The sequence below is a fragment of the Patagioenas fasciata genome, chromosome 17, assembly GCF_037038585.1.
Source record: "Patagioenas fasciata isolate bPatFas1 chromosome 17, bPatFas1.hap1, whole genome shotgun sequence".
In the NCBI taxonomy this organism is placed as follows: Eukaryota; Metazoa; Chordata; class Aves; order Columbiformes; family Columbidae; genus Patagioenas; species Patagioenas fasciata.
The window spans coordinates 9,699,786-9,716,040 of record NC_092536.1 but is presented as its reverse complement, the minus strand read 5'-3'; the positions used below and the strand labels follow the sequence as shown (position 1 = coordinate 9,716,040).

General features: G+C 41.9%; 1 protein-coding gene across 1 annotated transcript; it reads left to right on the top strand.

Moving 5' to 3' along the window:
* Positions 1 to 105: 105 nt before the first annotated feature.
* Positions 106 to 15,929, top strand: LOC136109176 (serotransferrin-2-like). Its single transcript, XM_065851635.2, has 18 exons — positions 106 to 547; positions 2,670 to 2,807; positions 5,270 to 5,433; positions 6,223 to 6,322; positions 7,398 to 7,574; positions 8,048 to 8,210; positions 8,317 to 8,381; positions 8,993 to 9,150; positions 10,217 to 10,403; positions 10,573 to 10,721; positions 10,944 to 11,034; positions 11,344 to 11,412; positions 11,704 to 11,886; positions 12,169 to 12,325; positions 13,017 to 13,099; positions 14,317 to 14,501; positions 14,890 to 15,076; positions 15,692 to 15,929. The coding sequence occupies exons 2-18, from the start codon at positions 2,756 to 2,758 to the stop codon at positions 15,739 to 15,741; spliced, it is 2,220 nt and encodes a 739-aa protein (XP_065707707.1). The 5' UTR covers positions 106 to 547; positions 2,670 to 2,755; the 3' UTR covers positions 15,742 to 15,929.
* The last annotated feature ends 326 nt before the right edge of the window (positions 15,930 to 16,255 follow it).

Below are 16,255 nucleotides of genomic sequence, written 5' to 3'. Positions count from 1 at the left end.
GGGCGGGAGACAGGCGGGGGGCGGGGCCAGCAGGCGGAGGGGCGGGGCCAGCGCGGCCATGGGGAGAGCGCGGCCGGCCGGGCGGGAATGAGGGGACGCGATGAGGGGACGGGGCTGAGGGAGCCGTTACCTGACAGGAATGTTGTCTGTAGGGGTGGGATCGTTCCTCAGGGAACATACGAAATCGAGACACGATTCTGCGGCTGTTCCCCAAAGGGGGATGTTGTATGTGGTGAGGGCTGTTCTCTGGGGGTGCTTTAAGGCGACAGGGCCGTCCCTGAGGGGATGTGGTGTGGAGACAGGGCCCTTCCTGAAGGGACACATGATGTGGGGACAGGGCCGTTTCCCGGGGGATGTGGTGTGGGAACAAGGTTGTCCCTGAGGATTTGTGGTGCGGGGACAAGGCTGCTCCACAAAGAGGGTGCGGTACCAGGACACGGCTGCTCCCCTGAGGGAGGAACGGGCCGAGGAGAGAACAGCTGCCTGGGGAGCTGAGCATGAGGCACTTGGGGTTCAGCTGCTTCCCAGCGTTGCTGTGGAGGGGCAGGTAAGTCCTTGACTGGGAGCATCAGGGGTGTCAAGGCAGAGGTTTTCTGGGGGTACACACACACACACACGCCATGGGACAGACACAGTGCTGTTCTGCACATGAGATGGCAGGCAGGGCAGTGCACCAACATCTGATCCTACGCTGGGGCCTGGATCCCAGCAGCACAGAGCTGATTTTTTATCCTTTGATAGACACATAGATGCTATGTTACTGTGAAGTGGCTAATTACCATTTTCTGATGCTGGTAGGGGAGTAGTTTCACAGGGTGAATCAATAGGAAAAGAATTCCAGAGTCCTGCTGCTATTTCCGCACCCTCAGTACTTTAGGACATGGTCCTCTCAGCCGACCTGATTACTTTACATTAGTGATTAATGTTTGTTTGTTTTCCTGATTGGGCCTAAATCAAGTCCACAACATCTTCATGTCATTCTGCTTTTTTCACATCACCACAGACAGCAGCACGGTATCTGTATAACTACCTTAGACATATACAGGAAAGCCTTTTATATTTAAATATGTAGAATTTGAGCAGAGATCCAGATGCAGCCCTCATGTACTAGTAAGAGTATTAGCTGACTGAGTTGTTGGGATGTGGGTGTATCCTGAGCTGAGGAATGGTGGGATTGACAGGAAGTCAAACCTCAAAGGAGGTGGATTTGATCCTGTTGGGTGCTTTTCTACAGGCATTGCAGAGCCATTAGCTTTGATCCTGAACTGTGTCCTGGCAGACAAGTTTCCTCAGGAGTGATTCAGGGATGATTCAGATGTTCAGGTGTAATTAAATGAAACACACTTGTTTATAGCGTATATTAACTGACACTGACTGAACTGGTTAATGATCCGTCCTGATCTAATCTTTCTCCCTGGAATTAAAAGTGAATATGTGGACCTTTATCTATTTTAAAGTTACTTTTATCATGTGTTTTGTTCTTACATTTGTTTTTTTAAAACATGTGTTAATACATTGTATTAAAAGATTATATAAACTGCACTTGCTGAGGTATAAAGCAAACTTACCAATGAGTCCTTAGCTGTGCTAGGCCTGTGCAGGTGAGCTGATCCAAAGGGTGGGATAACACCACCATTGTCCTCTTAGCAAATGAGAAACTGAAGATCTTAGGGCTTGAGAACATTTGTTTGGGGAGCACAGGAAGCAGTGAGAAATGTGACTCCTGTGATTAGTGGGAAACACAACACAGCAACAAATGTTGTAGATCTAGTGAGGGGATTTGTGAAACGCAGAGACAAGCAGTGGAATCCATGTACATGGATGCAAAAGAAGTAAGTGGGTAATAAGGACTGAATGACTAGGGAGGAGTACATAAGGCAACAAAAAAATATGGGAAAAGTATTGGCAAAAATACATGAAGCAGAGAAAGTACTAAGAAAATCCATAAGATGAAGAAGGAAAATAAAACTAGGAAAAAGACTTTCTTTCTCCAGGACTCTAGGAATAGTCAATTCTCTCCTGAACAGGAAAGATGAAACTATATTAGCAATATTCTATGCATCATCAGATCAGTTCAGTATGCGCACTTCTGCTTTTATATATATGTGGAGGTTTTTTCCCTGCTGTAGAAATGATGGTGCTAATCATGGCCGCTGTAGAGTAATTAAGTGGTAATACTCCAGGCTAAGTGTTAGAAAACAGGGAGATAAGCCAGACTGTCTGAGATTGCTGTGCTAGAATGGAATGAAGAATGTCAAGAAAGTCAACAGTGTCACAGCTCTCTTGTGAATTTTCAGGGAGGCATACCATTACTTCTTGTTTAAAGTTACTCAGCAGATAAACCATTATCAGGTGAAAAAATAAGGTAAGAAGGACTCTTCAATATTAAATAGAGAGATATGATCAGTAGCTTGGATAATTCACTTAGCTTTAGTTATCTTTTTTGTGCGATAGATGGAAGTCTTGCCCATCTCCAAAAGGCATTTTGAAACAGTAGAAGCACAATTTATTTCAAAAGCAGAAATGTCTGTAACAAAGCAGAAAATGCATGGATATTTTCTGCCCTTTTCCCCTTCGAATACAAGGATATACCATCCTCTGACGGTTTGTTTTTTTCTTAAATCTGGGTTTATCCTTGTTGATGCCTAAAACCATTTGTTATCTTCCAGAAGCTCTGATCATCACTGTGGAATTCCTGGTATGAGACAGCAGAGCGTCAGGGTAGAGAGAGGATCCTTGCGGAACTGCTGTGATCATGAAGACAGTGCTTTTAATTGTCCTAATCATCTTCACTTTGCTGTCTTCAGGTAAGGCTGATGCCAAGAGGGAAAGAGGAGGGTGATCTCTGGATGGGTTACCAGGTTACAAACGCTAATACGTGCTTTGGTTTTGTTTTCTTCTGTGCAAAGAAGTTGCAGCCAGAACTGTGCCTGTGATTTTGAAGCAGTAATCCAGTACAAGTTTGTTTCCTTTGAATAGCTGAGATCTGCATACTCAGTAACACTGTCAGAATGAATCGGTGTATTGCAGTCTGCTCCCCTCTAAAACCACTAGTTCTTTTTGGAATTGTGCTGAATTAATGTCAAAACAAGTAGAGTACTGATGTCTGATGCTATGCTTGAAGAAATAAAAACTTCAATGTTTCATTGTAACCATTATTTATTCCAGGCAATATTTATGTTTAATATTATTAGATGGCCAGAGAGCCAAATGCTTAAACATCTGGAAATGTCAATGTTAGAGATGTTGTAGTGTGTTCTATGCAGTCAGTCCTGGGTTTTGTTACATGGTGTAAGATTCTTTCAAGTTACATAACTGCATGCTATTTTTATATATAATAATCCTTTTTTTTCCTCCTTAAATGTATAGTATCTTCTTGAGACGTATATGATGATGTATGTCAGAGCAGAAGGCATTTAATAGGAAGAATACAAAATAAGTCACAGTACATCCAAGACGGAATCATTGGAGTCTTAAGGAAAAGACAAAGTGTTGTTGACTTGTCTGGGCTCCTTTAAGGTGTAGCTTTATAGTCAGTTTAAACCAACCAAACCCTCGACTCCTGCTGGAAAAGGAGATTTCACCTTTTCTCCGCTTCTAATTGCATCTTCCTAACCCATTGTTTCCGCTGGCATGCTGCCGCTGGTTTTGTTGTTGTTTGCTTGGTTTTTTTAATTGGTTACTTAGTTTTCATCTGGAAAAAGATCTGGCAACGGAATAGTTCAGTTCTGCTACAGTTCTGCACAGTGTTCCTGTGCAGGCTATTTAATCTATTTGTTTGACATCCAAAAATGAAGATAATTCTTACTAACTTCCTGCTTGGAAGAGGTGAGGTTTTGAGGATTTTGTTGTTAATGTTTATTCAATACTCTATTCAATATGCTACATGATCCTTTGTTGTCAATAAACAAATTGTCCCTGGTTCCTATCTTTCATAGTGGGCGTTGTCGTGGAAGGTAAACCTCTCTATCATGAGGGAAATCCAGCAAGTTACTTGTCATAACCGAAGAAACACTTTAGATAGTACATTGTTCAAAACCAGAAGAAAGATCCAAGTCACAGAATTGCCATAATAATTTCAAATAGCCCCAGATCCTCACCTGCTAGATTGAGAGATTTGGTTTCCTCTATTATAAAGTAGCATTTAATTGTGAATTTCTTTCAACTTAAAATTTTCATACTTCTCCTCTGACATAAGGTTTCTGACCCTGGAGTTATGATATGGGTCTTAATATTTAAAATCAAGTAATCTTTGTCTGGAAAGAAAATGGGAAGGAACTGCTGCTCTAACAAAGCATGGCACTCAGTGGGAAATGCTGTTCTAACAGAGCATGTATTAATAGCTCAGTGCTGTGAGACATCTGAGACTTGGAATACCATTTACTGTCTGTTTAAAAAACAACAGTCCCCTCTCTAAAGACTAAATTCAACAAAGCTAAAGCAACTTGATCCCCTATCAGCATCCTCCCTCCACATTTCTTATTCTTTTGCAGGCTTAGTTCTGAATCTTTAGAACTTTGGCACAGAAATAATAAGATGGGTATCGCTAAATTATGCATGGGAATACCTGTGTGTGAAAGCACCAGAGGAAACAGCAGAGCAAAGGTTAAAAGAATGGCCTGTATTGATAACCAAGGACATATTGACAGCAATAAAACTGATAAAGCCTGGGGAATGCATTGTTTACATCAAGATTAGAAGGTCTGTGCTCTGATAAGGTCACATCACCCTTGACTTGCTGGGAGAAAAACTGCAGGCTGATAACAGGGAGATGGTACAAAGGTTACCCTACATTGTGAGTGCCATTCCTCCTCCTGCTGTCCCAACAGGAAAACAGACCATAGCCATAAAGATGTCTTTGCCTTTGTTTCGTCCTTCTGGGTGGCAACCTTGCCTAAGATTTGTGGAGGGTGAAGCAAGAAAGATTCTGAGTCAAAAGATCATGCAGTCATAATTGTTGATTCCTGAAAAATCTACCTAAAAAGTAGTTTGTCACTGACAGTCAAGAGGAAGCAAAGAAGCATAGAGCATAGTAAAGATTCACCAGCAAACATTTCTCGTCCTCCACGTTGGGCAGAAGTGATCGTGGTCGGACTGCTTGGGGATATCTCTTCAGTGCCTCTAAATATGAGGGTATGTGAGTGTGCAGAATCAACATACTTGTGAAGTTAAATAAACTAAAAAAACCCTTCCTCTTTCATGAGGTCTTAAACTGAGGATTTTTTTCAATAAATCCTAGAAATCTTGACTTCTTTTTTTGATCCTACAGGGAAGAAATTCCGATGGTGCACCCTTTCTGACCTGGAGCAGAGAAAGTGTGCTGAACTGTCCAAAGCACTTACGGCTGTGCTGCCCCTTGCTACTGCCAGTTCATTTGCCAGGATTTCTTGCATCAGAGCCCACAATACATATGACTGCATTGATAAAATCAGGGTGAGTTCACAGAGATTTTTTAAACTAATTTTGAGTTCAAGTCCTCTTTTGAAGAAGTAACTGGTAAACCGAATCCATGGGAGGATAAAATGATACTGAAATGATGGTATTGCTTATATGACAAAGTACATGGTAGCTTGAGAGGCAAGAATTAAAACCCAGAAGCATTCTACTAGATGTACTATTTTACCCTGCTAATGTCCTTGCAATCTCCAGGAAATAAGTAAAAAGCTGCTTGGAAATAAATGGACAAAACCAAACTACCCAATTTCTATTTCCCTTCAGTCCCAGCTGCCTTCAATGGCAAATCTGACCTGGAAAACAAAAGAAAGAAGACATTTCTTGTTGGTTCAGGGAATAATTTATTTATTGTTTTCATTCAGTCCTGCAAGCCTTGTTAATAGACTTCAGTTCCACTTTTCAGGTCATAGAAATATTATAGTCAGCAGAACTCAGAGAGATTTGGGGTCTTGGGGGAGCAGTAGGAGGAAACAGAGGTTGCCTTTTTCTTCAGTTGGCATCAGAATTGTGTTTTCGGAGTGGAAGGCAGGAAGAAGGGGCAAGAAAGGATGCTACAGGAAAATAATAGGTATTTTTTGAAGGTAACTCAGCCTTCACTGCTAATATTTCACCGTGGTTCGTAGCAGGGATTCAAATAAAACCAAAGCAAATGCTTGTAGAAAGCACTGGTTACTACTTCTCAGGCAGAAACTGTACACTTGAAGCTGTGGGGTTTTTTTGTTTCCCTGGGAAGACACTTGTTTTGAGGGTTTTGCTGTTGTTTTTAAGGCTAACAAAGCAGATGCTGCCTCCTTGGATGCCGGAGATGTTTACTCTGCTGTAAAGCTGTACGGTTTGACAGTGGTGGCAAAGGAGATCTATGACCAAGGTAGGTACATAAAGCAAAAGAATAAGGTGTACTTCTGATTTGGCTGATAAATTGCTAAGCAGTGAAAGGCAAAGCTCAAGAAGTCTTGAAAATAAAGTCTGTATGTTTTCATTACAGGAGTATGGAGGTGACTAACAATTGTTTCTAAAATACTTACTGATGATGAATAAAATACCAGTGGTGCTTTGTATCTAGTAGCCTTTCTGCCTGTGGCACTGTCACTATGACAAATTGTAGGTATCTACCTCTGCCTGCAGCATTGGTCTGCTGGAGTTCTACATCTTGTAGGAAATACGAAGGGTTTTACTCCGTTTGTGTTAATTCTTATATCATGCTCTTTACTAACGTAACTAAACATTTATTGGTGATTCTTTAAGATTGTAGCTTCTCTCATTAATTAGTTTTCTCCTTCTCACCCTAAAGAGACAAGAATATAAGGTGAGGAATCTTGTTATGGTAAGATTACTCTTCATTCCTGGCAGACCTGAAGAGCCTTTGCAGTGAATGATTTATAGACCAAGAATAAGTAAATCTGAGCCAAAATCAAACATTCAATAGTAAATACTTGTGGGACATGAATCTGAGAAGGTAGCCAAGTTAGCAGATGGATGTAGGAAGAGACTAATAAGGGGATGGTATGAGAACAGAAGTGAATTTTCTTTTGGCTGAAGAACCATGAAATCGTAGTGGAATTGATGTTTCTGGTGGTGGTAAGTACAATAGGTTCTGAGGATAACACATAGCAGTTCTTTCTGTTATGATACCTAAACAGTGTGATGCAAATGTTGAAAACTCCTGAGAAGCAGTTGCATTGGGTGATGGAGCTGGATGATCGTGTAAGCCTTTTCCACCAGATTTTTACATTCTTGCTCTGCATGTCTCTTGCATTGCTTAGCTTGACAAGGTGCAGGTGGCCAGTATTTGGTAAAGTTCCTGGCATGAATACTTATGTTTCATATGCCTACGATATTTTTTCTTTAGCCATGTTCACAGAAGTAGTTGAACTTCTGTACACAGATGGAAGCTGCAGAATTGGGATTTAGTTATTTCTGTTACATATTTTGTCCTGTCACAGGAAATTGTGTATTTGCTGTGGCCATTGCCAAACGGGGAACTCTGGATATCCGGAGGCTACGAGGTGTGCGCAGCTGCCACAATGGAGCCAGATGGACATCAGGCTGGAACATTCCACTTGGCTTTCTCCTTGCAAGGAATGATCTTTCCTGGGATGAGTCACAGCCTCTGAGCCAAGGTGGGTGATAGGAGCCATGTCTCTGCCCTCAGCAAAAGTGGGTGAAATGCAAGCAGGTGTAGAATGAACTGAGCTATGTGGAAACAGAAGGATTTGTGGATTATATATCCCCTTGGATTGTCTTTGATTCTGGCTTTCAGCTCTCTTCCGTTCTTTTCTAGTGATCTCAAAACAGTAGAATTTTTACCAAAATGGGAAATCTTTGTGTTCTGTATGCAACGGGGAACAAATCTTTGCAATATTTTCAATATTTATCCAGCACAAAGCTGGTTTGAACCAAGCAAAATTTGATGTTTCCAGCAAATGTTTCAAATTTGAAGTTCAGACAATGAAGCTGCATTTGCTGATATATTTTTTTTTAGCACCATAGTCCTAGTTATGTCCATGATAGGTTTGGCTCCTTTTCTTTCTTCTGCTTTTTCCCATTTGATTTCTTTTGTTTCTTTTTGTTTTTCCTCCCCCTACATCCACAGTAATCAGTGAGTATTTCAATGCAAGTTGCATCCCTGGGGCTGGCGTTGCTGCTCCTCGACTGTGTGCTCTGTGCCAAGGACAAAAATCCTATGTCAGAGACAAGAACCATTTCTGTGAGACAAGCAGTAATGAACCCTTCTATGACTCTGAGGGAGCCTTCAGGTGAGCTCTGTGATACTGGTACTGAATTTACCCTTGGGGAGAAAGAACTTGTGAGGGAGGAAAAGCCAGGTGACCTGTTAATGGGATGGCATTTGTCTTCCTGCAGGTGCTTGAAGAGTGGAATTGCAGATGTGGCCTTTTTAGATCATCTAACAATTATGAGTGCCACAGGTAATCATAAAAACTCAGATTCTTTTTAACCTCTGGCTGTGCTCTTTCCTGCATGGGAGGTTGGGGGATATGCCTACATTTTTTTTTTGTTTTCAGGGAAAATTCAATCCCTGCAAGGAGTTCAGTTGTGTTTTTTGGCTCTCCACACAAGTTAGAAGGAAATAGAAAATGAAAGACTAAGCGAGCAATAATTGCTTACAGGGGATTGTCAGCATTTGCATTGTCTGAGTTACAAGATTCACTGGAAAATTCAGAGTATTGAGCTTCTAGAATGTGCAGTTCTTGTATGTCTGGTTTGTGTTTTTAAACTCAGTTGAGCTCTGTATTGACATATTTGGTGGTTATCAGTAGTATTTCCAGGTAAGTATTTTTAAACAAATGTATTTACAGCGTTAGAGCTTAAAGAGCATTTTAAGTGCCGCTAGCTGAGGTCCCTCTCTTTGTTAAGAGAAGATCATAACAAAGACAACTTTCCCGAGTGTGCTTGGTGCACTGTGCTGCTTGCTTGATCTTTGAGCAGCTTCCTCTGAAAAATGTTTTACCTTCCATCTCTGTGCCTGCTGCCAAGGCAGGTCTCACTTCATAGACTTATGAGTGTCTTGTTGTTTTAGAGTCAGAACAACAGGAATATGAACTCTTATGCCCTGGTGGGACTACAGCTGAGCTGACCGAATACAGCACCTGTAACTTGGGCAAGGGGCCGGGCCGGGGAATCGTCACCCGCCACAACTTCCAGAAGATCACCAACAAATTTCTTACTACAATCCAAGTGAGTGGATATTATAAACTGTGTATCTCCATACATGGTCTTTTCATGCATCTCTGTGTGGAGATTACCACACAGTTTGCCTTCCTTGAGAAATTTAGAGTTAGTGTGAAAAAGGACTAAAAATCGTTTGTTCTGGGGAAGGATCCTCCATTGGCTTCTGAAAGAAGGTTTTACTTCCATCTAAATAGTTCTGCTGTAGAAGGCTGGGAATAAATAAAGAAGGTAAAGATGCCATAACACTCAAACTGGAAACTGGCTAATGGCGCTCATCCTGCCCTGGAGCTTGTGCAAATTCTTATGTAGCTGACGGAGATGCATAGGTTCAGGCAGGGTTCACCTTTATTCCTCTCCTTTTCTCAACATATATATAGTATTTGTTACCTTGACATCCAAGAGTCTATTTGAAGCTGAACCTGAAATGCATATTTAAATGCAAATTTGAAGAATTTATGAAGGCATCTGGGCCTTAAAATAGTCCATCAGACAGTGAATAATTCAGCCCAGTGAGCTGGGTTGTCCTGTCATGCAGACTCTGCCAGACAGCAGTAGTACAAAGTCTCTCCTTTATTGAGAGATCTTCACAAGTCGTTGTCAGCACATTTATTAACACGTATCTTAGTTGTGTTCCCCACTCATAGCAATGGCTCTGCAGCGCTGTTCCTAGGACACTTCTCAGTGGTTTCTTCTCTTCCAGTGCCATCAGGCTGCACAGAGCCACTTCACCCACGGTACTTCCCCAGCATAGCGCCCAAAATATTTTGAACCGCTTTACTGCGCTGATCTTTATCACAAATGTTTCTCACTCAGCTATACTCAGTTGCCTTTCCAGGGTAGGGCACATTGAGCACAACCCAATATATTGAAATAACAAAGATGGAAAGAAGTTCTCAAAAAACTGAATCATATGATGCTTTTAGGATTGGAACCATCCACTCACTGCAGTACCTGATGGAACCCTGAGTGCAATGTCACAAACCATTGATATGGAGGGAGGGAAGGGTGAGGCTGCCTGTTGCTGAAAGGATGATCAGATTTTCTGCGATTAAAGTTGTTGTTCTTGTTCTAGCGCCTCTTTGGGCGAAAAGGAAAGGAAAGAGCCAGGTTTGAACTCTTCACTTCAGCACCCTTTGGGGGAAAGAACCTGTTGTTCCGGGATGCCACTCAGCACTTGCAGCTTCTTGAGGAGCAGCTAGAGATTGCCTATGTCCTTGGTCTGGATTATGTAGCTCTCCTTAAGGGACTTGGTCATGAAGGTAAGAGGCCTTCCAGAGGACTGTACCTAAGGAAGGGGTAGAAACATTTCTCTTTCTGTGTTATTCCTCCCTATCAGACACATCTGCATAGACCAAAACATCCCCTTAGCAAAGAACAGATGGGTGCACAACTGACATGATCTCAGTGTTCTTCTTCCTTCTGATGCAGGGAGCTCTTTGGACAACAGCATTGTGCGCTGGTGCTGCATCAGTGATGCTGAGCTGCGCAAATGTGAGGAGTGGGCACTGAGCGTCAAATCTGACCCACTGGTCTGCGTCCAAGCAACTTCCATGACCAAATGTATTGAAATGATCAAGGTAGGAGACCCCCTCTGGTCAGAGGGTATGATAAGACCACACAGGGTGTGTATGTCCTTGTCTGAGCTGAACAAGAGGAAAAACAGCTTGTACACCAGAAGGACCATAAGGAATGAGAGGGAATTTATGCAGGGGAATTTGTAGCCTGTGGGGAAGTACAGCTGCTTGGTTACACACTTCATGCAAATCCTGTGTTTTTCTTTTCTGTAACACTGTTGGCAGAGTAGTGAGGCCGATGCAGTCACCCTGGACGCAACACATGTCTACATTGCAGGGAGGTGTGGATTGGTGCCTGTAGCTGTAGAATGTTATGGTAAGTTCTCACGTGACCTTAGCATATGGGAAGGAATCAAAAAAGTGCCATTAAAAATATAGTTTAGTTTCCATAGTTTGTGCTATTTTGTGATGGAAGCAGGAATCAATATATATGTCCAAATACTCTTCCCAGCTCTTCCACTAACTGGCTGTAGCATTTCGCCTGGCTACTTATTTTATCTCTTCTGTAAAAGGGATGGAGATGCTGACATGGCTCGAGAGGACTGCAAGGTTTTTGGTGGGGTGCTGCCATGTGACAGGCATGACAGTGGTCACAAGATCCTTAATGGTTGTCTCTCCTCTCCAGGAGGAGATTGTGCCCAGGCTGCTAAGAGCATGGAGGAAACGGGAAAGCTCATTCACCTTCAGCACAAAGGTAACAGGACAAATGTGAGAAGGCAAAAGATTTTCCTGAGGCTGCCTCTAGGATTTGTGTAGGAATGTGTTTGCATGTTGGTTTGGGAAAGAAATTGCTGTGCATGTTCAGTAGGAGCTTTACAGATAACGCCAGGCAGCTAGGACAAGAGCTCTGTGGCTAAGTTAAGAATGCAGATCCTTTGCTGTAACTGAAGATCTCATGACAGGATGAGGCAGGGAAGAGAGGGGCTGTGCCTGTCTGAAATACTTAATTGCCTTGGTATAACTGGTTGTTGTAATTGTTTCACAGCACTACCACCAGTTTATGCTGTTGCCCTGGCTAAGAAAAATGCCAAACAGATTAACATCCATAACCTTAGGGGAAGGCGATCCTGCCACAGTCACCTGTATAGTCCTGGAGGATGGTTACTTCCTTCCAGATACACAGCGGGAGCTCTGGAGAATGCTACTGGGAACTGTGACATTGACTCTGGTAAGGGCTGCTCTGGGTTAGCTGGTGACTAGACCATGGAAATCTGAAGCCCCAAATCTGGGAGTAAAGTGGAGATGGGCCCACGAGGATCTGACTAGTGACTGATGGGTCTCAGAGGGTGTTGAAGCAGCTCTTCCTCCTGTCTGACTGGTTGTGATTCTTCACACTATTTAGCCCTCTTCTTGCTAGCTAATAGGATGGAATTCCATTCCTGCCTTTTCACATGTGTGAAGAGGCTTTGGAATACCTTGCCCTAATCTCAATTCACTTTTCTCTACTCAGTTTATCAGAACTACTTTTGGAAGGGCTGCATGCCAGGAGCAGATGGAAACCTGTGCAAAGTCTGTATTGGAGAGAGTGAGGTGGAAGGGGCTCGAGTATCCAGCAGATGTGTCGCAAGTCACAACGAACGTTACTACGGCAGTATGGGAGCACTCAGGTAAAGCCTTTTGTCAGAGTCAGGAGTGCAGAGCAATAGCCAGAACTCTTAAGTGACTTTTGCTAGCAAGTATTTTGTTTTGGTTGCAGTTGCCATGGGATCTTCAGCTTACTGGTGATTTAAAACAGTCATGAAACCATTTCCAGAGCAAGACAATGCTTCCAAACATGTCAGGCCTAGAGCATTGGTACTGGATCATTAAAGAGAAGGGGTGGAAGGAATTTAGAAGGTCAGAGAGCAGAGGTGATGTGATAAGAAGCAGTGTAGGGTATGGGAGGTAGTTAAGTAGATTGGAGATATTAAAAAAATAGTTGAAGCAGAGGTAGAGTGTTAAAGGTGAAAGCACTATGATAGAATATATATAATGCATTTAGTTGAATTACATTCTGTTTCCTGGCTAGGCCCAGGTGAGGCTGCACGGACATTGTGCCACCACTCTGGCTTGGGGGCTGCTTTAAGGGATGAAGGGATCGTCTTAACAAATATGTGGACACTATCCATCAAGATCTATACTGACATCACTAACTTGTTCAATATAATAACTAAGTAATTACAGACAAGTCGGGTATGATACTTCCAGCTACTCCTGTTTTGGCTTCAAATGACTATCCAAACATCAGTCATCATGTAGTGGCTGTCTGACAATTTCTTGGGTTTTGCATTTTTTTTGTTTTTATTTTTCCTGCACTAGGTGCCTGGTTGGGAATCCCAGTGGAAGGAGCTTTGGAGATGTAGCTTTCCTGGAACACTCTAACCTACTCCAGAACATACAGAGTGAGATGCAGATATTCTCTTTTCCTTTGAGAATGTTCATTAGTGTCAGTTACTTCCCACACAGTGACCATTGCTCATGAGGATCAGCTTTTACAGTCTTTGTGGCTGGAAAATTGTAAGAACCTTCCTGCATGTGAGTGTTCCAGTAAAGATCAAAATTCAGATACTGTTCAGTTTAAGAAAGAGGAAGAATCACTGAGTGCAAAGATCAAGGTGTGTGTTGAGTGCTAATTATCCCTGAAGACAGCACTGGTTTTTTGAAAGCTCAGAGCTTGAAAAAGCAGGTGACTTTTCCCACCAAATCTTGTCCCAGCCATAGTGCATGTACCTGTTGTTTTTAATCAGAGTTTCGAGAATTACAGTGGCAGATAAGGGCGATGCTTTGGCTCTTTGTGCTGGGAGATGTTCTGTGGCTTCATTGTGACGTGGCAACTTCCTTATGTTGTTTCACAGGCACTTACAGAATAAACAGTCCAAATAGCTTAATAGGTAAAAATACTGCAAATTATTTTGCCTTTCACAGTTTCTAAACAACATTATTGCTTCACTATGAAATGTTTAATTTCCTCTGGGAAATACTGACCTTTGCAACAATCTGATAGTTGGATTTTGTCGCTGGAAATGGTTTTGGTGACAGTAGCTTAACTCCCCTCAAACTCTTAAATTTTGCCTACTGCTCTAACAGCCAAAATATGCTGCCTTTTCACAGAGTTGAAGAGAAAGTGAACCCTCATTTTGTTCAGCCTGATAAAGCACACTGAAATTCTGTTTTAGGCAATTTCAGTAACAGAATAGACTTTTCGAAGAGAGGAATTTCTCTAAAATCAAGTGGAGGTATAAGGGCCTGGAAAGCCACAGGAATTCAAGCAGTGACGAGCAGTTTGGGGAAGCAAAGGACCTGCAGGCTGAGTTGCTGGTTTTCAGAAAGTGATCCGATTACAGATGAAGATGAGGCATGATGGGCTGTTCATATACCTTGATATTACTCTAGTTTTTATTTGATAGGAGCTGTTTAAGTTCACCGACCAGTTTCTTCAGTGAAAGCACTACCCTGCTCCTTATGCATTCCTAATAAATGACCACAGAATGTGCTGCATTTGTTTTGAACATATTAACTAAACTCCTTCCTCTCATTTTTTAACATTTTGCATGAGATTTGCCCTGTCTTCTGCTTTCATTTTTTAAAAAGATTTGCTTTCACTTAATCTTCTTTTCAGATCTGGACAGCTCTGGTTGGACAAAAGGCTATAGCGCTATTGACTTTGAACTCTTGTGTCCCGATGGAACACGTGCTGCAGTCACAGAGTGGGCAGGCTGCAACCTTGGCCCCATTCCCCCCAGCGCAGTCATGACTCGACCAGTCACTGTCACTAAAATCTATGACTTTCTGATGAAATCTCAGGTGAGAGAGATAATTTGGAAAAGGTTAGCATGTTATCACTCGTTTTGTGCAACTGCTGAAAGCCCTTTCAAGGTCAAAAGCTTTATATACTAAATACATAAAGTGCCTTCAGGTCCAGTATGAAAGAGTTAAGAATGAGCATAGGAGATTGAGAAAATAATTATCTGGATTTGCTAAAGGGGCATTTTGACACCAGTTGCTATTCTGCAGTGGTCATACTTTTGCTGAGAAATAAGCCACTGCAAGACTGCATTGTTTTGTACAAGTAAGGACAGTGCTAGGTGAAAGTGGAACCTTTCTTCTGCTAGATCTTGCTATAAAACTGAGGGTCACCAGCTTAACCTTGCTATTTATGATCCAAGCTGTGAAACATTTCTTTTCTGTTTAGGAATCTCTGGGAAGCAAACTGGATTCTGAATTCCATCTCTTTCAGTCGTGGAAGTACGGTGAAAGTGACCTGCTTTTCAAAGATACTACTCAGTACCTTGTTCATGCAAGTCACATGAGCTATCAGGAAATTCTTGGAGAGTCTTTCTTTCAACTGGCAGAATCAGTGTTTAATTGCACACCTGCAGGTACAGTCAAGTGCTGAATGTTGAGTTAGAGAAAAATGTAAAGCAGGAAGCCTTCTGTGCATAGCTCTTGCCCTTTTGTCCTGTTAGCAACAATTTTCCAAGGAGTACGGTGTTTGGAGCTCCTTTAAAGTCTTTTACAACTCTTGTCCAACAGCACTGAAACTGAAGCTCTGCAGGAACAGAATAACCAAGTCATTTTAGAGCAAATATGAGGTTATTGAAGTAGGACTGTTTTATTCCCACTCTGAATTTTGTCCCTTCAATTCCAAAGATCAGTTCTGGGAAAAGGGGAATATAATGCTAATTTGGATATGCCAAACTTGGGAAAAAGATAAGAAATTTTATATTTAATTATTGAATTAACCTAGAAATAAGTTAAATAATTTCCTTTTCAAAAATAGTGCACTAGAGAATTCAAGATCAAAACCTTTATAAACTTAAGGGATGTATTGAAGTAAATTAAGATTATACAGTAAATTAGACTTCTCTGAAAGAAGTGAAATTCAAACGGGGAATTTTAGCTCTATTCTGCTGTTATAGTGAATAGTATCTGAAGAATTAGCTATTTTTTAAGCTGATGGCATCTTTAAGTGTATACTTTCTTCTGGTTTGTAGGCATCTTAGACTTCTGCAAACAGGATATCTGTGCATCCTCATCAAACTGATGGCTAATACTGAGGCTTTGAAAGGCACATACACCTCAATCCACGTTGAAAACAAGGAAATATTCAAGTCCAATTATCCAAAGCTGTCCACAAGGAAACAGTCATCTCTAGAAATGTATGCTGAATACTCTCTTGTAGTTTTTTTAAGCAGATTTTATGTTTATGATAATGTAATAGCACTCATATGTCACCCCTTTCTTGTTTGGAGTGTGGCCTCGTGGAACAGCACAGGCCAGTCTGCATAACCCACAGCACAGAACTAGGATCAGCAATTCTGTACAGCTGCTGCGGAGAAATCAGCAGTTTTGTGGAAAGAGCAGGGCCGATACCTGGACTAAAATACGCACTATCACGAGTGGCACAGGTTAGTCGGTAGCAGTTTGCCTTGCCTGTCTTTTAAAAACTTTTTCCATGCAACACCAGTCAACTGATGATTTGGTAGTTGCAGCATTGTCCTCCTGTATTTGTGATTTTGGTTGCAGCTAGATAGCCCTTGCTGAATACCCATACATAC

What these genes read in the sequence shown, in the direction of transcription:
- LOC136109176 (XM_065851635.2), top strand. Translation starts at nt 2,756, where the DNA reads ATGAAGACAGTGCTTTTAATTGTCCTAATCATCTTCACTTTGCTGTCT. An exon ending in ACTTTCTGATGAAATCTCAG is followed by an intron (nt 14,502 to 14,889) that starts GTGAGAGAGATA and finishes TTTTCTGTTTAG; the next exon opens with GAATCTCTGGGAAGCAAACT. An exon ending in GTTTAATTGCACACCTGCAG is followed by an intron (nt 15,077 to 15,691) that starts GTACAGTCAAGT and finishes TCTGGTTTGTAG; the next exon opens with GCATCTTAGACTTCTGCAAA.